General features: G+C 45.9%; 1 protein-coding gene across 2 annotated transcripts in view; it reads right to left on the bottom strand.

Moving 5' to 3' along the window:
• Positions 1-24,950, bottom strand: part of LOC138285691 (gamma-crystallin A-like) — a 62,850-nt gene that overhangs the window by 33,054 nt on the left and 4,846 nt on the right. For both annotated transcript variants that reach the window (XM_069225957.1, XM_069225958.1), the window contains exon 2: positions 13,557-13,799. In XM_069225957.1, the coding sequence (XP_069082058.1) occupies positions 13,557-13,799 (243 nt within the window). The remainder of the gene's footprint in view (positions 1-13,556; positions 13,800-24,950) is intronic.

The following is a 24,950-nucleotide window of genomic DNA, read 5'->3' as shown; positions in this document are numbered from 1 at the left end:
ACCCACACAACACGCACGCAGGCACCACCTACACACTTACAAGCACACACGCCGACATACATGCCTACATCCACACACACAGTCAGACACGCACACCCACATTCAAACATACACGCACACATCTATACAGACATACCCACAGACATACACGCACTCATTCCCATACACACAACACCCCCGCAAGCATACACACACTCACACACCCCCTCTACATACACGCACACACACCCCCATGCACCCACAAAACACACAACACACAACACCCCCCCACCCCCTCCCCTCATGGACGATCGACTTACCTGGTCCGATGATCCTCCGGGAGGGGACGGGAGCCATGGGGGCAGCTCCGCCGATACCACACCGCCAACAGAACACCACCACAGCGAATCACAGGACCACTTCCCCGCCTCCCGCCAGTATGGCTGTTGGCGGCTCTCCATCCGTAAAAGGACGGAGAGCTGCCAACGGTCATAATAGGCCAAGCGGCAAACCGCCACCACTGGCGGTCTTCCGCACGGCGGTCCCTCAGCGGTCTTTAAAAAAGACCGCTGAGGTCAAAATGACCCCATATTTCCCTTGGGATGAAAATGGAGACGAGTAATGGAGTTGTACCCCTAACGAAGCCATGGCATCTCTGAATGCCCTTGGGGTGAAAGCAGGGCCCTGGTCCGAGTGGAAAGCCGCAACTGCATATGTACCGATAAAGACTCACAAATCTTTAATAACAGTCCGAGCATCAGCAGAGAGTTGTGGCCACACCAATAGCAATCTGGAGCAAGAGTCAACAGCAACAAATATATTTGTATGCACTGTCCGGTGTTAGGGGACCACAATGTTCCAAGTACACACATTGTAATGGTTTGTTGGAAATTAGGAGGGGTGTCTGCGGTGGATGTTTGATTGAGAATCCCTTAATTTGCTGGCAGATGTCAAAACAAAGGACATACTGCTTGGCCTGTTTGTATAGACCTGGCCACCATAACGTGCTTGCAACAATGATATCATAGCCACCACACCAGCCTGGGCAGATGCAACCCCCTCATGCGCTGCTTAATCAACTCTGATCTTATATCTTTGTTGGGAATTACTCAAACCCCACGCCTGGTATCTTTACTTTGGCTTCAAGGCAGCCTCCCATTCGGTAGGAATATTTAGCAGGAAATGCTTTTGGGAAGGGCGTGCCTTCAGCCGTAGCTTTCACAGCAGCCCATATGTCATTGTCCGGTTTTGTTCTAGAATGGATTACTGCAGCAACAGCAGTGGTAGCCACTACTGATTTGGCGGCTTCATCAGCCAGTGTATTTCCAGCAAAATGTATTCCAACGCACTGGTTTCCAAGTGTACGTACAACATGGACGTTTGGTAGCATTTCCTTCAGATCTGCTACTTTCTCCCACAGAAGTCTGTGTTTGATGGTGTTGCCTTTAGAATCTCTAAACCCATTCTGGTGCCAGTAATGCAGGTATTCACGGAAGGACTGGACACAATAGTACGAATCACAAACAATTAGGGGGTCATTCTGACCCTGGCGGTAGACAACCGCCAGGGCCAACGACCGCGGGAGCACCGCCAACAGGCTGGCGGTGCTCCCATGGGCATTCTGACCGCGGCGGTACAGCCGCAGTCAGATACGGGAAACCGGCGGTGTACTGCCGGTTTCCCGCTGCCCTGGGGAATCCTCCACGGCGGCGCAGCTTGCTGCGCCGCCATGGGGATTCCAACCCCCTTACCGCCATCCTGTTCCTGGCGGTTTTGGCCGCCAGGAACAGGTTGGCGGTAAGGGGTGTCGTGGGGCCCCTGGGGGCCCCACCAAGATGCCCATGCAAATGGCATGGGCACTGCAGGGGCCCCCGTAACAGGGCCCCACCAAGATTTTCAGTGTCTGCCATGCAGACACTGAAAATCGCAACGGGTGCAACTGGACCCGTCGCACCCTTTCCACTCCGCCGGCTCCATTCGGAGCCGGCATCCTCGTGTAAGGGGGTTTCCCGCTTGGCGGGCGGGCGGCCTTCTGGCGGTCGCCCGCCCGCCCAGCGGGAAACTCAGAATAACCGCAGCGGTCTTCTGACCGCGCAGCGGTATTCTGGCGGCTCCCACCGGCCCTGAGGTTACCGCGGCCGGCGGGAGTCAGAATGACCCCCTTAGTGTTAACTGTGCAGGATCCGTATGTTCCAGTGCCGTCATCAGAGCTTTTAGCTCTGCTAGTTGTGCTGTGCAATCCCCTACGATTTGCGTGTATGTATGTTGGGGACAAAATGTATTATCCTCCATGTAGCCACTTACGACTGCACAAGCAGTGGAGTATTGATGTTTTGTGCCAATTGCAGGTTGTGCAGAACCATTGATGTACATGACTCTTTCATATTGATCAATAGGCAGTGTATTTGCTGGAACTGGGTATTCTAGTTCACATTGCAAAAATTCTTGAGTTTGTAATTTTGGTAAAAAAATGTAGTCAACATCAGCGGCTGTCAAAGACGTTGCCCATTGAATCCAACGTGAATGTAATGCTTTAGCGTTAGGAATGCTGGCTTTGGTAACAGCCTTAAGGGTCGGGATTGGAGAGACAACAATAATGTGTTTGCTTTGGGCTAGTGGTCTTTCTTTAATGACTGCCATCTGAACAGCAGTGAGAATTTTCTCAATAGGAGCAGAGCGTTGTTCTGCGGCTGAATACGATTGTGATTTGTAGAAAATCGGGACTGTGTCACTCTTATTGAAAGTTACGTAGGTGAAACCAATGGCACCAGCAATTACTCTGATGACCAGATTTTTTTTGTTGTTCCTTGTGTATAACTGTTGTGCTGCAAGCATGTCTGTTTGTGAAGCTCTGAGAATGAGTGTGTGTTCGACTGTCCAAAAGTTACTTGAAAAATCAGGACGTATTAAGTCATATAAAGGTTTTATGCGCAATGCATAACCAGTAATGTAAGTTCTGTCAAAATTAAGGAAACCCAATAGCGATTGGAGTTTTTTAATTGTATTTGGAGGTTGTAACTATGCTCATTTTTCCAAGAATTGTGGCGCTATGCTCTTTTCTTCACTTGATAGCTCATATCCCAAAAACAGGATGCTAAGGAAGGCTATTTTTGTTTTTTTAAAATTGAATTTGTAACCGAACTCGGCAAATCGCACAACAATGTAGGCTACCTGTCGCAGCAATTCATCATCCATGAGATTAATATCATCTACATAGGACAATGCTTCAGGGTCAATGTTGTGCAATATTGAAGTCACCCAAGCAGCGAACAATCCTGGACTGTTCTTGTACCCCTGGGGTAAACAACAAAAAAAATTCTGGGAGCCTAGTGTGCTGAAACTTGTTAAGTCTCAACTCTCAGGTGCTATATTTTGGCAGAAGAAACCATTGGAAATGTCTAGTGTTGTTTTGTATTTTTTACGCACTATGTTGTTCATGAGTGCTGTGCCATGTGAGTTTTGTATAGCGTATGTGCGTGTATGACTGTTCAAGTGTCTGTAGTCTAAGACTATTCTATACGAATGGTCCGGTTTAGCTACTGGGAATAAGGGATTATTCATTGGTGAGACACAGGGTTCAATTACACCCTGGTACTCCAGTTGTGTGAGGATTTCCTTTGCGGGTGCTTTTGCATTGTGTTTTATTGGATATTGGGGTTGTGGTTAGGGTTGATTTTTTAATAGGGATTAAATGATGGGGAAGTCTTTATACCATCACACGTGGTTGCGATATAATGTGGGTGCCTGCGCCAATGCCCAATCGATGGCGTAGGATTCTGCGAGATCCTAGGAAACAAGGGGTGAGAATGAAGGTTTGATAACATCTTCCCTATATAGGCAGGTTCGGACACATTCAGGTGGCCAATCCCTTTCAGCCACTAGGATATCATATATGTTTACGACAAGATCCCAAAAGATTGCGTTGATTGTGCGCTCAATGTCTCCTTCTAACTGTAGCGTTACTTTGTACACCCTATCAGGCGTGGAGACATGCATGTCCGCAGCTTCTACTTGTAGGAAGTCATCAGCTGCTTTCACCTCCAGATGCTCTAGAAGATTCCGGCGAGCTATTGTGACCTCTGCTGCACTGTCTAATAGCACTAATGCCCATTCTTGCTCTTCAATAGAGCCCTCTTCTTGAGTGGCATTAGAAACTGCAACTGCTGCCACTTTTTTCTTTTTAAATTGTAGTTTTTGTTGGGGAAACTTCTGTTGAGTATTGTGATTCCTGTCTCGGTTCACACATACTCAGTTCTTCGCTCTGACCGCCCACCTCTCTCACTGCGTTTTTCCGGTGAGTCCTGAAAGGTACAAGATTGGCATGTATCAGCATATTGATATCTGTCAGGAGTTTTTATATTATCTCTATTCCTGAGATTATATCTATTTTGTGGGGTCTCCGTATGCGGAGATTCTCCCCTTTCTTTTTAGGTGTTTGTTGTTTTTTGTCCCAGCATTTCTTAGTACCCTCAGGAGCTTGCTTGGTAGAATCTTTATTAGATTTACCCTGTAGTTGTGGTTTTGTGGGTCTGGCTCCCAGACTGCATGACCAATGCTAGAGTAGGTCTCTGTGCTAATCTTTGACAGTTCTTGGTCCTTGCGCTAATACGACTGCTTCCCCTTTAATGTTACTTAATATAATGGAGGATACTGTGGCATAATTGCCCATTAACTGCATCCCTAAGTCCAGGGCCAGGACAGCCCCATTTTCATCTTGAATTTGTTTCAACACTTCTGGTAACTTGGCAAGTGCGGTAGTATAGAGCGTGGCAAATACTGTGCCCCAAGTATTATAGTTATCTATTGTGGGGACCATCCCAAATGGCAAGCGCATAGTTAATATTCTATGTTTATCCTGAGGTCCCGTATGGGGAAGTACTGCTTCCAGTGCGCTTATTTTTTGAGCTACCCAAAACAGAATTTCTCCTCGTTTGGCGGGTACCTTACCCATGATTGAATGTACAGTCGCAAGATTAATGCCTAGCGTTACTGCATGTGGTTGCACCAGAGCAGCACATGCTGGGTTTGTATTTAATGTTTGCATTACAAACTGTACTAATCGTCTGTATATTGCCGTCAGCTCACCATATAAGTGGCGGACTTCAGCTGCAGTTAAGTTCGCTGAAGCAGGGTGTGGTGTATAAGTGGCCAATAAAGGCCAGGTAGGACTATTTACTGAGAGGACCTAACCTAATGTGTAAAATTGTGTGGAGTAGGGTGCCATCAAGCCAATTATTATGTTCTTGAAAAGATAGAGGTATTTCTAGATATGCATATGCTCTGTATTGTGCAGGTGCGTTTGCAGAATGTATTTGTGTTCCCATCAGCTGCTGGAAATGTCACCCAAGAATATAAAATTTCTGTTCTATAGGCTGGGTGAGCCTCAACAACAAATGTGACTGGACACCTCTGGGCTGTTAGGCCATGTGCCAGTAAATGTGCAGTAAGGAGTGGTTGCATAATGACTGCAATTGCTACGTATTGTGGATTTGCCATTATTAAAGGTACGTTTCATTCAGAGAAAAGGACACCAAATGGCGATTATCCTTTAAGAGAGTTCAAGCTTGAACAACCTACAGCATTAGTTAGGTACTCCCTACTTAGCTGAGAAGGAAATCCTTGTCTTTGTATGTAGTGAGACAGAGATACTCAGGAGGACCTGAAAATTAGAGCCTGACCAAACGTTGGCGGCGCCTTGTTGCGTAGGCTCTCATTATTCTAATGAGACTACTGGATTTGAGCGGCAGAATCACCTGCGGTGTGTGGGGGACTGAGTCTAACCTACTACAGGTGACACCTGTCGGTCCAATCTGGGTTTTGTTCTGGCTAACTAGCAGTGCCTCATCTCTACTCAAGAGCAGGGATGATTGGGCAGCCGAGCGCATGACACATTAATTCCTCAGGGTAATTGTGGTCACTCAGATCGCATCCGTTTCTCTCATTTACACTAGTCTCACATATACAAGGACAATCAGAGGCAGTATATGTTTTAATAAGGTTTTAGTGAAGCAACTACATCTTAGATAATAAAGCATGTACAGAAATAACCAGGACGATGAAGCATGACAGGATTACAATTGTGACAAGGAGAGTAGAGCATGAAAATAACCCACCATATTGTCACTTGAGTCATTAATATAATTCCTACCTAGGCTATATTAGAGCACAGCATGTTAAGCTCTAGTTCTGCCCTTCAGGTTCCCCTGGGAAGACATCATCCCTCATACCCTAGCAAGAGGCATGAAGTCTGCATAAGCAGCTGTTGCAAAGCGTTCAGCAATCAGCATACAGTTGTGGTCATCTGGCTGGAATCTCCCTCTAACGAGGTTGGGACAGAGAGGTGTTTTTATAATAAAACAGATGATGTTCTGAGAAAATATCCCTACATAAGGATGTGTATGTTTCTATGAATACCAGAGACAAAGCGTTACCACGTTTACCGGTAACCTATCTTACTGCAGCCTTGAGAAAAGCACAGAGTAAAAGAAATGTCTTGTTTGAGAACGCAGTGCTGCCCTAGGCAAAGAACAGCTAGATAGAGAGAAATAAAACAAGACCGAAATGTGGCTATTGTTAAAATAATAAACAAAGCTGAATAAAATATATCTAGGTTAAAGTGCACAGTGCAGGCCTAGTGTGCTAAAATAACGTGTATGGAGCTATAACTAAAATGGCTACACAACAGTCTAAGGGCATTCAGCCATTAGATAGCTGATGCCAGGGCAAGGACAGACAAGGGTATGTGGTTACATTGGTGAGAGGTCACAATTTGGGAGGGGGTGAGAGCCTTGCCTAAGGTGTCAGTCTGAAATCCTGATTTCTGCTATAAAGGCTTGAGATAATTCAGATCTTTAATCGTAAATATCTGGGATTTCAGGTGGGCTTGTAAAAGGATGCCAAAGGTGCCTAATGATTTCCCAGTTCAGGAGTCACGCTGAGTTGTTTGTCCTTGGGAGTGATGGCAGTGCAGGGAATTGATAGTTTCTACTCTGCTTCTATCGTCAGGAGGCTATAATCCAGGGGACACTGAAAAAGTATCATTTTTAAAGGAGGAGTAGGGAAAGATTTGCACGAGCTGGGGGTGGACACAAACCCTTCTCAGGAATGAAACTCAAACTTTTTTTTTCAGGAGTGGAGGCAAAAAACCTTCTTGATCTTAATTGTGCCTGTTCGAGTGTTGTTTAAAGTTGCTTACAACTGTGAGTGTTGCTGATGTGGCAGAGCTGCTAACTCCCAGTCCGCTTCTAGCTGAAGGAGAGAGTGGTTGTAAATGACTTACACCTTCTTTTTACCAAGAAAGAGATGCCATTCTGCCTCATGTTATCTTGCTTCAAATGAGCTTAGTTAATGATCTTATCTCTTGTATGTTAAGTATGCAAAAGTCACCAAATTCATGCTGAAGGCTAAGTGTGAAAATTCATTTAGGAACAATGAGAGCATACTAAGCTCCCCTTGGGTAGCAAGGCTGGGGCCTCAGACACTCGGGCACCATTAAGCGCTCTGAAGATATTTTTTTTTAAGACCCATGTTTTCACAAATGGATGCTGAGCTGGCTCCAGTATCAGAAACCTTTGAAGTGTGGGTCACCTTTCACAAGGCCACTGTTTTATATAAATCACAAGATCTGCCCTATTTCAGCACGACATCCCAGGCAAGAAAAATAATTAATGCGTCTGATGCACAACAAGAAAACTCCTAGTGCATCATGCCCATTGACTCTGTTTTTCTCAGAAACAACCCCTGCTGTGGGAGATTGTTTCTGAGGAACAACATCTTTCCTAAGCTAGCTGCCATAACAGGATCACTAGCCCGTGATGATTTCTTATTTCTCCCTTGGCAGGAATGCTTTCATCGAAAATGGCTTGCCAAAATGGTGGACTTTTAAATATTGTAGTCAGCCAGCCGGGTTCAATGCTTCTTCCTTTCGCATTTAGTTAAACAACCTTTGACAGATACAGACTTGTAAGGGTCTTTTAAATTAACATATACTTAAAGCATGTTAGTCTTGTTATTCTCAGGGTCTTGGTGACTCAACGACAGATAGACAATCCATGTGATAAATTTTGTAAGTGTGCTTGAAAACTCAGAAGCCAGATACAACTGTGAGCTCACTGAAGTGCAAATTACTTTCTGTTTATGCGTTGGTTATAAGGAGGTAGTGAATTTAAAACAAATCAAGGCTTACTCCTGGGAAGGTGGTTTGAGGATTAAGCCTAGAGCAGGCTTTATATATATCACTTGCAGTAAATAGAGTGCCCAAGCATTATCACAATTTTATAAAAGATATATACAACTTTTGTCAGCAGTACAGTAAAAATGCCCAATAAACGTATTGTTTATGATATCAACATTATCTTTTGAATTCATATCAAAGGTAACTCTGTAACCAGGGCTGCCTTAAGCGCTGGTGGAGCTCAGTAAGGTAATCTTTTTTGGCACATCCATGACCTTTTTGGTTGGTAGCACTGCTCATACCAGTGTAGGGAGTCATAGCACATTACTTCACACATGCCTTATACAGAGCCAATGAATGGTAGGTGTGTAAATCAGTCTATAGGAAATGTTACATAAGACAATGAGCATTACAAAGTGTAGGAGTCACAAGTTATCCATACTTGTGGACAGCATATTTTAAGACTATGGGCCTGATTACAACTTTGGAGGAAGGTGTTAATCCGTCCCAAAAGTGACGGATATACCACCAGCCGTATTACGAGTCAATTATATCCTATGGAACTCGTAATACGGTTGGTGGTATGTCCGTCGCATTTGGGACGGATTAACACCTCCTCCAAAGTTGTAATCAGACCCTTTATGTTCTGGATAAGCACAAACTCAGGATTTTAAAAGTAACACACCGGTTGGGGTTAGCTTTACTAATGAGAATGTATTTCTACGCAAACAAATCCTTTTTAGCAACATTATGATAATGAAAGACTGGGAAAAAACATAAGGTTCCACCCCAATGCCTTGCAGTTTGCATGCAGCTCTTTGATGACAGTTCATAGGTCACTGTGCTTTATAAAGATTCTGGCTTATGAATTGTAAGTAACAAAAGGATCTCTATGACAAAATCAGTAACCCATTGAGCTGTCAACATAAATGCAGTGCTGTGATCTGCATGGTCTCTTTGGAGCAGGCATAATAATCCTTTGTGCTACTTTATGAGGAGACAAAACTACCACTAAACAAAACTCCATCTCTGTCCAGCAGCAGCATAAGCACCAGAGTTATCTTAACATTTTTATTGTTACCTGAAATCTGTCCCACATGCAAGGAACTCTGCAGCAAGTGTTTTCAAATCCATAAATTATTTATAAACACAGCATCTCCGAGGTTAGCTGCACCGGTAGCTCTGCCCTAGAGCTGGCCCTATCTGTAACTTAACAGTGTTCTAGACTTTCACACAGGTACAGGAGAGCACTAATGGAGATAATTGAAACCCACTTAGAAGACAAGCTTAATGCCCGTTTCTGAGTGTTAGGGTTAAGCAAATTTTATGGTTGCAAGTCTCTTCAAGGTGGTTTCTAGGGGCGGATGAATATAAGAGAGGCAGACACCAAGGTCCTGCCTAAAGGGATAACAGGGATCTGCACTGTGGAAGGTACAAATGCGCATCAGTTAAGCTGATTGTGTACGGGTGAAAGGACAGGAGGAAAGAGGTAGCAGCAGGGTGAGGTTCTGTCACTTGAAGACAATGTGGTGAGTCATATGGACCTCATACACCGCCAGTCAGTTGAAGCAACCGTCAGTAGATACTGAGAGAGACAAGATGATGATGGAAACAGGCACACAGACCTCTCACAATCATCAGGTGCTGGTAGGGATGCTAACTGAGGCCTCTCGCCATCGCCAGGACTTGTGTAAAGATCAGCGAGGCACAACACAGGTATATGTCCTATTTCTTATTAAACATTCATCCACCCTGTCTATGTAGCATCCTGGCTAAGAAGTAAGGGCCCAATTAAAGAAAAGTGCTGCTGCACCCAGTGCAGCGCCACTTCTTTTGCGCCCCTTAGCGCCCCCCCAACACCACCATGTGTGCACAGTGTCTATGATACTGCACACCATGGTGGTAGCTGGGGAACTAGCGTCAAGATTATTTATGCTAGTTCAGAGCTTTGCAGGATTAACGTAAATATATTGACACTAATCCTGCAATGCCAATTGAGGCCCATTGTAAACAATGGTGTGCCTCCTAAAAATGCCAAAAATAAATGATGCAAATAAATCTCTTAGATTTCTATGCACCATTTTTTCAGTCCCCCTAAAGGGGGAACGTCCCCTTTCCAAACAATATGCCTAGCGCAGGCATAATGTAGCACCACTTTGTAAATTTGGTGAAACGATTTTGGCCTCAGGCGTAAAACGAAAATTACGCTAATGTGGCACAAGGAGGCTCTAGGGGCTCTTAAATCTGCCCCTTAATGCGGTAAGACAGCTCTGCAGAGAAGTGATAGTACTGACACAAAAAGTTTATAGCAGCCATGCTTTAAAAATATAGTGGCCCCACTGGAGGATTAAAGGCTAATTTGACCTATTACGTGCAGTTTGAGACTGATAGCAACAGGAACAATCAATCTTTGAGCTATATTTCAGGAATCTAAATTGTTACATGTAGGTCAGGTGTGGCTCAGTAAAGCAGAAACACCAACCACAAAGTTATATTATCTAACTAAAGAAATATATGTTTCCCAGTGTACTGGTTTATGGGAAAATTAACTTTCCAAGACACCTGTGCCTTAGAAGGACCATTGGAGTTGATGCAGTGCCACTCACATGTAAGGTATTCTTTAGATGGAATTGATACTTCCTGTGCCCCACCAGCCTTCCATCAACATAAGAACCAGAACACTGTAGACCGGTGGTTCCTAACCTATTGACTTCTATAGACCCCTACTTTATCGTTACTGGAACCCGGGTACCCCCACTGAATCTTTATTGGAATCCGGGGACCCCACACTGAGTCATTACTGAAAGCTGGGAAGCTAATGTGTTAATATTATTTCAGTTTGTAGGCAATCGCAGCCCCACTGTGGAGGCTTCGTGGACCCCCAGGGGTCCCCGGATCACAGGTTGGGAACCGTTGCTGTAGACCATACTGAAAAGAATTACAGACCTGAAAGAGCTGAAGTCAATGGGTGACGTTCTCAAGATGTTCAGCCACATTGTGAGAATCGTGGCACCATGGATGTTGATTCACTGGAATTTCAGGGGTAGCAGAAGTGAGATCACTCACCCTTTGACCTTAATGACATCACAGTAAGTGGCATCATGGGATGCTTGACCCCTTTTTCTCCCAGGAAGCCATGCCACATTATCTTAACCCTGATGGCATCACTATAATAAGCATCGCTGAAGTTCCATAATAACTGCATGATTATTATAACAACAAGGCACACACAAATGTCTATTTTAGATACCACCTAAGTTAGGGATCTTTTGAAGAGCTGGCGCTTAATACTATCCTGACTCATAACTAGTGAGCTAAGCGAATGACCCTGACGTCTTCTTGAGGGCCTTAGGAGAGGTTCTCGCACTGAGAACATTTTGAAGAAATTGAGTAAAATTGTGCATTTTAGAGAACAATTTTCACATAAATTTATTAGCACGCCATAGCTTCTGAAAAAGACACTCATTACACATGACAAGCCAATGAAACCTGATCATCCCGAGGAATTGAGCCCATATATATATATATATATATATATATACATATATATATTTATATATGTATATATATATATATATATATATATACATATATATATATATATATATATATCAGAGTTCTTGCACTAGCATACTTCATGTATTTTTTAGCTAAAAAATACATGAAGTATGCTAGTGCAAGAACTCTGCTATCAATACTGTCTATAAACTATGGGTCATTCTTCTGTCAAAAATGACTTCAGTAATTGAGGGCCAGCATTTTGTCATGGTTGCCCTTACACAATTTCCATGGTTGTCCCCCTGAATGTCAACCATTGCCTCTAATTTGTTAACTCAGCAATATGCCACGGGTGCTCCCATGACAAGTACTACTGGTAGTTTGCCAGTATTAATACCTTATTATAGCTGCCAATCCAGTCCTTCAGTATGTAAGATTCAACACATTCTTGCTCACACTTGCTTACATTTATTCATAGTTTCATTCACACTTACTTTCACTCACTTGCACTCTTTCATTCTCACTCATCTCTTAATCTCACTCTTACTCTCACTCACTCATTCCCCGATATTCCCAATCACTTGCATTCATTCTTACTCAGACCAACCCATAAATTCTCACACACTCACACTCAGTTGCTATCACCCTAATACTCATTACCTGACTTTCACTCAGTCTCACTTATTGTTATTCACTAATTCACATATATACACTCACTCAGTCTTAGCATTACTCACCCATGCTTACTATGACCCATTCATGCTTCACTCATTAATTCTCACTCACTTTTACTCACTCATTCTCACTTAGTTATGCTCACCACTGTCACTCGCCTATGTTCACTCAAGCCCATTTTGCTTTCTAACATTTCCTCACATTCATTCTCATTCATTTATTCTCTCACTTGCCATGACTCTTACTGTGACCATCTAATTCTAATCATTTCTTACTCATCCTCACCTACTGGCAATGAACCTCACTAACTCTCAATCACTACCTGTGTGTATGTGACTCATTCGCTTTGAGTCACATACACACACTTATACATAAAGCAGACACACATGATCACACATACATAGGCCCTGTCTCTCAAACATACTCTCACCCTCAAGCACATCCCCAATATTAATTTTAAATCATTACTCACTTACATCAACTGCCAGCACAGGTCCCATTCTAGCTCCCATTGTGCTCCATTTTTTATTACACTATTAGTGAATGACTTGTTATTGACCACTAGTGTAATGTAAAATGGGTAGAAGGTGAGGAAGGGTAGAGCTGCAATGTCACTGGGTTCTTGGAAGTTATTTTGCGACCTCTCAGGCCAAGGGGCTGAAAATATGTACGGTGCTAGGGACTGCAAGGGGTAAACTAGGGGTTGCAGTTTTGTCCCCGGTGACCACTGAATTTAGTCAATGCATGCCACTCATCTATAGCAGTTATAGTGTGAGGAACAGTACTATCAAGATCCCAACCAGAACTAATACCACAGCCAGACATAAGGCAACGTAAGCAGATCATAGTCAACTGAATGGCCTGACCTCCGCTTTATCCACCAAAAACTTTTAGGGGCAGAAAAGACTTTATAAGTGAACCCCTTAACCGTAAAAAACATTCTGGACCCAACGCATTGAGGTGGAACTATCATGGCCAGACACCCATATTACAGGGCAAATGTCTCACACTGCTGACAAGTGTGGGTCCTACCTGCTTAGCAGGGTAAGCCCATACCACTTGCTCATTCAAATATTGGCTCCTCTGCTGCCAATAAGTGCAAACAGCTTAGCAGAAACCTTTCCACACCAATTTGGTTTAAACATGGTTGAAATATAGTTCAACCATATTTACAAAGCAACAGGAAGTGAAATAAACATGAAGTGAATAAACAAATCACCCCAGAACCTACAGGTTGGATCATACGGCAGGACCTGACCGAGTCGTTGTAGCCCATCCACCGCTGGTAGTCAGGGTAGTCCCCCTTGTTCAGGTAGTACTGGTAGCCCTTGTAGTTGGGGTACTCGTAGATCATCCACCAGCCATTCTCCACTTGGATAGAGTTGCAGCGGCCAAGGTGAGACTGCAGGTTGGGAGCATCGTTGCTGCACTCGTGGGATCGACCCTGGAAATTCCTGTCCTCGTAGAAGACAATCTATTGATGTGAAAGATCAAAACTCAAATTGAATAATATATGATTGAACTAATTTCAAAGGTTAACACTGTGAATGAAGGTATTAAGTTTCTTCTCACTTAGTTATCCAAGGGCCTTATTTTAAGCTTATCCTACATTGCCAGCTTTATTAAAACAATATTTTTAAGGTACACTTAACCCTGTGGGCGCTGATGATGGAACAGTTCTGTCATCAGTCGCGATGGGCGTGTGCTGAGGACGGAACCATTCTGTACCCGCACCCGCCCATGAAGGAAGCGCTGGTGCTACCCCCATGGTCGGCCCATTTAACCCTCCCCCAAATGGGGATGGCAGTGGAAGTGCTTCTGCTGCCACCCTCGACACCCCCCCCCCCCAGGGATCTGGTGACATTGCTGTGCTTCCGGCATGCTGAAGTCATCAGAGCAGGCTGGAAGCAATTTGCTCCCGAAGGCAATCCTTCTCCTGGGGTGGGGGGTTTAAAAAAACAGACACAGGGGAAAAAGTCAGAAGGTTTCCTTCCCCCCTGTGCCTGTTTGAAGTGGATTCCTGCTCCAAGATCGCGGGCAAGGCCACAATCATAGAGCAGGCATCCCATTCACCAGATCACCAGAGATTTAGGGGGTTATTCTAACTTTGGAGGAGGTGTTAATCCGCCCCAAAAGTGACGGAAAAGTGACGGATTTACCACCAGCCGTATTACGAGTCCATTATATCCTATGGAATTCGTAATACGGCTGGTGGTATATCCGTCACTTTACCGTCACTTTTGGGACGGATTAACACTCCTCCAAAGTTAGAATAACCCCCTTAGTTTTTTTGATGTTTAGGGAGTAACCAATTAGGGAAGGGTCGCACCTCAGTGGACATATATCTTCCCTGTTTTGACCCCCATGGGGCCTAGTTCAGACTTTTTTTGGGCCAATCTGCCCCCCTGGGGAGTGGGTTTAAACCCACCAGATGCCAGGGATGATTATTTAGGAATTGCATGGAGAGACTCTTTGGGCCCATAATATTTTATCTATGTTTTGGCCCCCTGTGGCTTGTTTGGTCCTTTGTTTGGCCGATCTGCCCCAAGGGGGGGGGGGTGTAAACCCTTTAGACACCATGGAATTTTACATTTAGAAATTGCTGTTAGCGGCCCCTTTGGTAACGATCGCTCCCCTGGGGGGCCATTCTATGTTTCAACTCCCTTGGGGGCTAGTTCGGCCCTTTTCTGGCCAATATGCCCCTTTGGGGGGTGCTGAAACCTTCAGACACCAGGGATTTTACATTTAGAAATTGTTGGGCGCGACCTCTTGGGCAAGGGTCGCACCCCTTGTGGGCCAAATTGTGTTTTTGAGTGATTGAGCCTCAGGGAGAGTGGTAACAATTGAGTCGCCTGGGAATAAGGTTATTTATTTGGTAGGGGATCAGATAATGGGGTTAGGTTTACTTCCATCTGGTGGTGTCTTTCTTTCTGCCTTTGTCAGGCCTCCTTTGAATGGAATATCTGTGTTTTGATTGCATATTTTATCATTTTTATTCATATTGTAATTCTCTTTTCTTTTTTTATTGTAGAGCCAATCATTTCCTTTGCCTTGTTGGTGAATTCTGATTGTGGTTGCAGATTTGGCAGATCTGTAGTTTGTGGAGTTGAGGTTGGTCAGCAACTCATCTTGTAATCTTTTCATCTAATGTGTAATGTGTACTCTTGATCTGTTTGTTCAATATTTTTTGACTGCTGTACTAATGTTGGAATCTTTATCTTTTTTGTGTGATTGTCTTTCAAAGTAGTGTATTGATTTGTGCACGTTATTTACTGCCTTATGATATGTTCAATGTTTTTTTTTTTCCAGTGAGTAGACTGGCACTTGGCTGGCAGTGTGTGTGGATTGGCACTTGGCTGGCAGTGTGTGTGGACTGGCGCTTGGCTGGCGGTGTGAATAGACTGGTGCTTGGGTGATGGTCTTCTTCGACTGGAGGCTAGTTGGTGACCGGTAGCTAGAATGTGTATTGACTTGCTTGAGGTGTGCTTGTCAGTTATATGATGTTTGGGTGCTTGGTGGTGTGATTGGTGTGTTAGTCCTGTTGGCGTATGAGACTCATTGAAAGGTGTGATTTGTAAATATAAGTGTTGTATTGTTTTGGACCGACAGCTGGCAGTGTGAATGGTTTTCTGTGTGTAACGCATGAAAGGTGTGTGAATGGACTATAAAGATGTTGGTGCCCTGCAGTGACTTTACAGCTCACGGGCTATGAGTCAATGGTTTTTTGATCTAATGTTTAAATTATTGGCAATGATTTCTGCAGATTTTATTTCGTAAAATCATTGGTGAACAAAGTTATTTTTTTCCGAACCATTTACTTAACCTTGTGACAAATCCAACCAGTGTGCCTGTGATTGAGTAGTGGATGGGTGTGCAATAATGTTTTGGTGTTTTTTTGCTTTTTACCATCAGTGGATACCAGTTCTTAGTTTGTAAAAAAAAAGTAAGTGCCAAGGCCCTCGTAAGTAGGCCACTGAGCATGCACCACCCATTGCCCCTGCCAGCGCTGTGAGCGACAGTAAAAACACACCTACCAAATCAAATCAAATCATTAACATTTATAAAGCGTGCTACTCACCCGTGCGGGTCTCAAAGCGCTAGGGGAAAGGGGGGGTTACTGCTGCTCGAATAGCCAGGTTTTTAGGAGTCTCCGGAAAGCGGAGTGGTCCTGGGTGGTCCTGAGGCTGGTGGGGAGGGAGTTCCAGGTCTTGGCCGCCAGGAAGGAGAAAGATCTCCCACCCGCCGTGGAGCACCGGATGCGAGGGACGGCAGCGAGTACGAGACCAGAGGAACGGAGGAGGCGGGTGGGGACGTAGAAGCTGAGGCGTCGGTTGAGGTATTCCGGTCCCTTGTTGTGGAGGGCTTTGTGTGCGTGGGTGAGAAGTCAAAAGGTGATCCTTTTGCTGACTGGGAGCCAATGCAGGTGTCTCAGGTGTGCGGAGATGTGGCTGTTGCGGGGTACGTCGAGGATGAGGCGTGGCGATGCGTTTTGAATGCGTTGCAGCCGATTTTGGAGTTTGGCTGTGGTCCCGGCGTAGAGGGTGTTGCCGTAGTCCAGGCGGCTCGTGACGAGGGCGTGGGTCATGGTTTTTCTAGTGTCGGCGGGGATCCAGCGGAAGATCTTGCGGAGCATGCGGAGGGTGAGGAAGCAGGGGGAGGACACAGCGTTGACTTGCTTGGTCATGGTGAGAAGAGGGTCCAAGATGAAGCCGAGGTTGCGGGCGTGGTCTGTGGGGGTCGGTGCGGTGCCGAGGGCCGTGGGCCACCAGGAGTCGTCCCAGGCGGACGGGGTGTTGCCGAGGATGAGGACTTCTATTTTTTCAGAGTTCAGCTTTAGGCGGCTGAGCCTCATCCAATCTGCGACGTCCTTCATACCCTCTTGTAGGTTGGTCTTGGCGCTGGCGGGGTCCTTGGTGAGGGAGAGTATAAGTTGGGTGTCGTCGGCGTAGGAGGTGATGATGATGTTGTGCTTGCGAACGATGTTGGCGAGGGGGCTCATATAGACATTGAAGAGTGTCGGACTGAGCGATGAGCCTTGAGGTACGCCGCAGATGATCTCGGTGGGTTCTGAGCGAAACAGAGGGAGGTAAACTCTTTGGGAACGGTTTGAGAGGAAGGAGGCGATCCAGTCCAGGGCCTGGCCTTGGATCCCGGTGGAGCGGAGGCGGGTGATTAGGGTGCGGTGACAGACGGTGTCGAAGGCAGCCGAGAGGTCGAGGAGAATGAGGGCGACTGTTTCACCGTTGTCCATCAGGGTTCTGATGTCGTCCGTGACTGAGATGAGGGCGGTTTCCGTGCTGTGGTTGGTTCGGAATCCGGTTTGTGAAGGGTTGAGCAGGTTGTTGTTTTCTAGGAAGGTGGTCAGCTGTTTGTTGACGGTCTTCTCTATTACCTTGGCTGGGAAAGGCAGAAGAGAGATGGGGCAGAAGTTTTTCAGGTCGCTCGGGTCAGCCATAGGTTTCTTTAGTAGGGCGTTGACCTCGGCGTGTTTCCAGCATTCGGGGAAGGTAGCAGAAGAAAAAGAAGAGTTGATGACGGTCTGGAGGTGCGGGGCGATGATGTCGTCGGCTTTGTTAAAGATGAAGTGAGGGCAGGGGTTCGAAGGGGCGCCGGAGTGGATAGAGTTCATGATGGATTTGGTTTCTTCAGTGTTGATGTGGGTCCAGTTGTTGAGGGTAATGGCCGGGGGTGCGGGTTCGGTGGTGTTATTTTGGGTCTGGTGTCCGAAGCTGTTGTGGAGGTCGCTGATCTTGCGATGGAAGAAAGTGGCAAGGGATTCCCACAAATCCTGTGAGGGCGTGACGGCGTTGGCGTTGGGATTGGAGAACTCCTTGACGATGTTGAAGAGTTCTTTGCAGTTGTGGCTGTTTTTGTCCAGTCTGTCGGTGAAAAAGGTCTTTTTAGCAGCGCAGATCAGGCGGTGGTGTTCGCGGGTAGCGTTCTTGAGGGCGGTCATGTTGTCAGCGGTGTGGTCCTTGCGCCAGGCCTTCTCGAGGGCGCGACAAGTTTTCTTTGATTCTTTGAGGGTGTCAGAGAACCAGAGAGGTTTTTTGGTGTTGGTCTGTCGATGCGTGCGTTTGAGGGGAGCAAGGTTGTCTGCGCAGTTGGAGATCCAGTTTGTGAGGCTGAGGGCTGCGTCGTTGGGGTTGGTGGTGAGGGTGGGTTGGTTGGCGGCGAGTGCTGAGAAGAGTTGCTCTTCGGGGATCTTGTTCCACTGTCGACGAGGGATGGGTTGAGTGCGGAGGTGGCGGGTCTTGCGTCGGAATGTGAAGTGGACACAGCTGTGGTTGGTCCAGTGTAGAGCGGATGTGTGGCTGAAGAAGACATGTTTGCTGGCGGAGAAGATAGGGTCAAGCGTGTGTCCGGCGATGTGGGTGGCGGTGTTCACCAGTTGTTTGAGGCCGAGGTTGGCGAGGTTGTCGAGCAGGGTGGCGGTGTTGGGGTCGTTGTTTTGTTCCAGATGGAAGTTGAGGTCGTCTAGGAGGATGTAGTCCGGTGAGGCGAGGGCGTGCGGGGAAATGAAGTCGGCGATGGCGTCGCTGAAGGGGGCGCGCGCTCCGGGAGGACGGTAGACGAGGGATCCTCTGAGGGTGGTCCTCAGGTCAGTGCGAATCTGAAAATGCAGGTTTTCAGCGGCGAGGGGGGTGTCTTCGGTGGAGGTGGTGACGCTGATGGAGTCTTTGAAGACGATGGCGATACCTCCTCCTACTTGGTTGGTGTGGTCTTTTCTGGAGATCTTGTAGCCTTCGGGGATGGCGGTGGCGATGTCTGGAGCAGAGGAGGCGTTCATCCAGGTCTCCATGATGAAGGCGACGTTCGGTGCTGTGGAGTCCAGGAGGTCCCAGAGTTCAACGGCGTGCTTGTGGACGGATCGAGCATTGACCAGGATGCACTTGAGGTGGTTGATGGCGCGTGGGCTTGTGGTCGTGGTAGTTGCGTGGTGGAAGATGCGTTTGCAGGAGTTGCAGGCGAAGGGTCCATGGGTGCGTTTGGGGTGAGCTTGGAAGCAGGTGTTGGAGCGTCCTGGGTTGAGGGCGAGGAGGGTCATGGGGTCGTAGCGGATCAGCGGGGTTTGGGAGAGCTGGGGACCAGGGGTCGTGGCGCTGGGCACGGGCCAGGCGCGGACGGGCACAGACGGGCTTGCCTCTGGCGCGCCAGCGGCGCGCCCGCTGCGCAATCGTGCAGCGGCCGCCATATGAGGTAGGGGGGGAGGGGTCAGCTGGGGGCGAATGGGAGCTGGGGGGGTGGGGGCGAGCAGGAGGTCGCGGCGGGAAAGCGCGAGGGAGGGGGGGGACAGTTAGAGTGAGAAGAGCTGGGGGAGGGGGGTTTAAGGGTGGAGGGGGGAGAGTGTTAGGAGGATTGGGAGATTAGGAAGAGAGATAGGAGTTGGGTTTTGAAGATAGGGGAGGGGGTTGTAGAGGTGGGTGAGGGTGAGAGGTAGAGTGAGAGGATAGGAAGAATAGGTAATAGAGGGGGTGGCGGGAAGGGGGGAGAGATAGAGAAATAGAGAAAATGGATAGATAGAGAAATCGATAGATAGAGAAATAGATAGATAGAGAGATAGGTGGATAGGAGGAGAGAGGGAGGTGGATAGCGAATGGGTTAGATAGGGGTGATAGAGAGGGGGAGGCGAGTGAGGGAGGGGGATGAGGCAGGAGCAGGAGGGCAGGTGCGGGGAGAAGAAGACAGAGGGGGCAGAGGAGCCGAAGACAGAAGATAGAAGATAGAAGATAGAAGATAGAAGACAGAAGAACAGAAGACAGAAGAACAGAAGACTGGAAGAGCAGAAGAACAGAAGAACAGAAGACCGGAAGAACAGAAGAACAGAAGAACAGGAGAACCGAAGAACAGGAGTCCAGAAGAACTCAGAAGAGCAGAAGTTCACAGAAGAGCAGAAGATCACAGATGAAGATACGAAGAACAGAAGGCAGAAGACAGGCAGAAGAAGATGAAGAAGAAGAGAGGCGACAGGAGAGGCAGAGAAGCACACAGAAGAAGAGAGAAGACGGGGAGAAGAAGAGTACAGAAGAAGATTACAGGCGAGGAGGAAGAACAGAGAAGAAGAAAAGAAGAAAAGAAGCAGGAGCAGGAGAGAGGGTGAGTAGTGCGGGGCAGGGCGAGGGGTTGGGAGGTGGGGGGTACTTACTGTGAGGTGGGTCTCAGGAACTCAGGAACCTGGAGGAGCTGGAGGAGCTGCAGCGGCAGGGGGAGCGACCTACCCTTTCCCAGAAGGTTGACAATTAGGACTAGTCCAGGCCCACAAATCTATAAGAATGGCTTGCGTGGCAGCTATTAGTAATTTCTAATGTATACTGAATTAATAAACAACTGTTGTACTTCTCATCTCTAAATAAGGAAAGCAGCTGCACCATCTGGGAGACTGTCAAGTGCTTGTGTTGGCAATGATTTTCTTGTGCCAAACACCAGAAATCAGTCGCTCAAATTAGGCACTGGCGCATACTCTCACTGTAGCAAAAAACTTCTGCCCTCACATCTTTTTGGAAACTGGTCACTAAGGGAAAAATATGTAGTATGTTTTGTGTGGATCCCTCAAGGTTTACTTACCGAGAAGCCCTTGTAAATTTGATTAATTGACAAAAAAGTTTTTCTCCTCACATTTATGTGTGGAACGGCTGTGGGATGACTAGACAGACTCAAATTCCCTACCACCCAGTGTTCCCCAAGGTCTCATGATAAAAAACTGCTACATTACTTGTGTGGGTGGGCCATGTACCCGTGACAGGGAAGGGCCCAAAACATATTGTAGAAACATCAAAATTATCAATAACAACCTGGTTTTGAAAGGGGGTCCTCTGTGTTTTTGGTCCTGGGCTCGATGGCCATCAAGGGAAACCTACCAAACCCAGAAATTTCTGAAAAGTAGACATCACAGGGAGTCTAGGGAGATATGAGTTGAGTGGATTCCCCAATGTTTTCCTACCCAGAACACCCTGCAAATATGAGACAGTGAATAAAAACGCAAATTTTCCTTGCATTTCTGTGATGTAAACCATAGGAATGTGCAGGGATTGACAAAATTCATACCACCCATTATTCCCCCACTTGTTTTGATAAAAACACTACCCCACTTGTGTGCCTGAGCCGGGTGACCGCATCAGGAATCAATCACAACAGGGTCAACTGTAGTCTTCATGCAAGGATTACTGTTGACCCTCATGTGATCTATTCCTGGTGCGGGCACTAAGCCCAGGCACACAAGTGGGGGGGGGGGCAATGGGTGTTTTTATTAGGACAAATGGGGGAACACTGAGTAGTAGGAATTTTGTGGATTCCTGCCTATTCCCGTAGATTATGCCACCCACAGAAATACAAGACAAAATTGTGCTTTTATTCAATGTTTCATGTTTGCAGGGCATTCTTGGTATGAAAACATTGGGTAATCCATGCTGCCCACACCTCCCTGGACTCCCCCAGCTGTCTAGTTTTCAAAAATATCTGGGTTTGATAGATTTCCTTACATGGTTGCGGACTCCATGACTAATTAGTACATCTAAAATAGTTATTTTTATCGCCACAATACGTTTTGGTCCCTTCTGTGGCGTGGCCACTAGGCCTCCCAACACAAGTGAGATATCATTTTTATTGAGAGATTTGGAGGGAATGCTGGGTGGAAGGAAGTGTGTGGCTCTCCTTAGATTCCAGAACTTTCCAGCACAGAAATGTGAGGAACATTTTGAGGTTTGCAAGGGATTCTGGGTGACAGAACCTGGTAAGAGCCACACTAGTCACCCCATCCTGGATTCCCCTGGGTGTCTAGTTTTCAGAAATGTACAAGTTTTCTACATTTACCTTGGTGCTGGCTGAGCTAGGCCCCCAAATCTACAACTAGGCACATTGCAAAAAAGGGTCCGTTTTCAGTGGAACAATGAGATGTGTCCACGTTATGTTTTAGGCCGTTTCCTGTCGCAGTCCTAGGCCTAACCACACAAGTGATGTACCATTTTTATTGGGAGACTTGAGGGAATGCTGGGTGAAAGGAGGTTTATGGCTCCTCTCAGATTCTAGAACTTTCCATCACACAAATATGAGGAAAATTAGTTTTTGACAAATATTGAGGTTTGCAAGAAATTCTGGATGACAGAACCTTGTGACAGCCATTAAAGTCACCCAGCCTGGACCTCCCTAGGTGTCTAGTTTTAAAATTTTTTACCAGTTTGCTAGGTGTCTCTGGGTGCCGGCTGAGCTAAGCCCCCAAATCTACAACTAGGCACATTGCAAAAAAGGGTCAGTTTTCAGTGGAACAATGAAATGTGTCCATGTTATGTTTTAGGCCGTTTCCTGTTGCAGTCCTAGGCCTAACCACACAAGTGATGTACCATTTTTATTGGGAGACTTGAGGGAATGCTGGGTGGAAGGAGGTTCATGGCTCCTCTCAGATTCTAGAACTTTCCATCACAGAAATATGAGGAAAATTAGTTTTTGACAAATATTGAGATTTGCAAGAAATTCTAGATGACAGACCCTTGTGAGAGCCATTAAAGTCACCCAGCCTGGACTTCTCTAGGTGTCTAGTTTTAAAAAATGTACCAGTTTGCTAGGTGTCTCTGGGTGCCGGTTCAGCTTGGGCCCAACATCCACAGCTATACACATTGCAAAAAGGGGTCAGTTTTCAGTGGAGAAATGTGATGTGTCCACGTTGTGTTTTGGGCAGTTTCCTGTCGCTGGCCTAGGCCTACCCAGACAAGTGATGTACCATTTTTATTGGGAGATTTGGGGCAATACTAGGTGGAAGGAGGTTTGTGGCCCCCCTCAGATTCTAGAACTTTCCATTTCAGAAAAAAAATTACCGGTTTGCTAGGTGTCTCTAGGTGCCGGCTTAGCTAGAGCCCAACATCCACAGGCTATACACATTGCAAGAAAAACGGGCAGTTTTTAGTGGAGAAATGTGATGCGTCCACTTTGCATTTTGGGATATTTCCTGTTGTGGGCGCTAAGGCTACACACAAATGTGAGGTACCATTTTTATTGCGAGACTTGAGGGAATGCTGAGTGGAAGGATGTTTGTGGCTCTCCTCAGATTCCAGAACTTTCCATCACAGAAATATAAGGAAATGTGTTTTTTTAGACAAACTTTGAGCTTTGCAAGGGATTATGGGAAGAAAAATGTGGGGCGAGCCACACAAGTCACCCCAAGCTGGATTTATCTAGTTTAAAAAAATGTACAGGTTTGCTAGGTTTCCCTAGGTGCCGGTTGAGCTAGAGCCCAAAATCCACAGCTAGGCACACTGTAAAAAAAGAAGTCAGTTTTCAGTGGAAAAATGTGATGTGTTCACGTTGCGTTTTGGGCTGTTTTCGGTTGCTGGCACTAGGACTACCCACACAAGTGAGGAACCATGTTTATCGGGAGACTTGGGGGAACACAGAATAGCAGAACATGTGTTATTACCCATTGTTTTTCTCTGCCTTTGTGCCTTCCAAATGTAAGACAGTGTGTAAGAAAGAAGTCATTTTGAGAAATGCCCTCTAATTCAAATGCAAGTATGGGTACCCACAAATTCAGAGATATGCAAATACCCACTGCTTCTAAACTTTATATCTTGTGCCCATTTAAAAAAGACATAGGTTTTCTTGATACCTATTTTTCACTCTTTACATTTTACTAAATTAATTGCTTGATACCCGGTACATAATGAAAACCCATTGCAAGATGCAGCTCATTTATTGAATCTGGGTACCTCCGGTTATTGGTGAACCTACAAGTCCTATACTGTATATCCCCACAAACCAGAAGGGTTCAGCAGATGTAACAGTATATTGCTTTAATAAATCTGCCAGACCTGGAAAAAGTTACAGATGAAAATGTAGCCAGAAATGGCTGTTTTTAACTGAATTACATTATTTTGTTTTCACTGTTATTCTACAGGAAAACCTTGAAGGATCTACACAAATGATCCCTTGCTGAATTCAGATTTGTATCTTCTTTTAAGAAATGTATAATGTTCTGGGATCTACTATTGGTTTCACACCCATTTCTGTCAGTAACTGGAAGGAGGTTGGAGGCACAAAAAATATAAAAAAATGGGGGATGCCCAAGTAAAATGCAAAAACTGTGTTGAAAATGTTGTGTCTTTTTATTCTAGTCTGCCTGCTCCTGAAGAGTGGGAATATGGTGATTTTAGCACCGTAAACCCTCCATTGATACCACTTGTAAGGAAAAAAACGATGCTTTCTTTTGCAACACTTTTTTCCCATTTTCCCAAAAATCCAACATTTACCTGAATTTTGGCTAAATTCTCGATCCCCTCCAGGGGAATACACAAACCCTGGGTACCTTTAAAATTCCCAGGATACTAGGAAAGAAGGATGCAAATTTGGCATGGATAGCTTATGTGGACAAAAGGTTATGGGCCCCTAAGCACAAACTACCCCACATAGCCAAAACAAGGCTTAGCATGGGGGGAAGTCTAGCAGTGAAGGGGTTAAGGAAAATCATATCTACATTGTTAGCCCTTTCATCTCCATTGCACCTCATTTAGTCGCTTTTGGTTAATTCCTTCCTTCTTACAGCGTCATCATCATTTCTGATACATGTGTTCTCCAGTCATGGGTGATCACGGAATTCGCGGGCAGATCTGAGAAGAACGTCATTGAGAGCAGACAGGGA

Source organism: Pleurodeles waltl, chromosome 3_1 (genome assembly GCF_031143425.1).
Source record: "Pleurodeles waltl isolate 20211129_DDA chromosome 3_1, aPleWal1.hap1.20221129, whole genome shotgun sequence".
In the NCBI taxonomy this organism is placed as follows: Eukaryota; Metazoa; Chordata; class Amphibia; order Caudata; family Salamandridae; genus Pleurodeles; species Pleurodeles waltl.
Note: the sequence above shows the minus strand (reverse complement) of the source record. Positions and strands in the feature narration are given on the sequence as shown.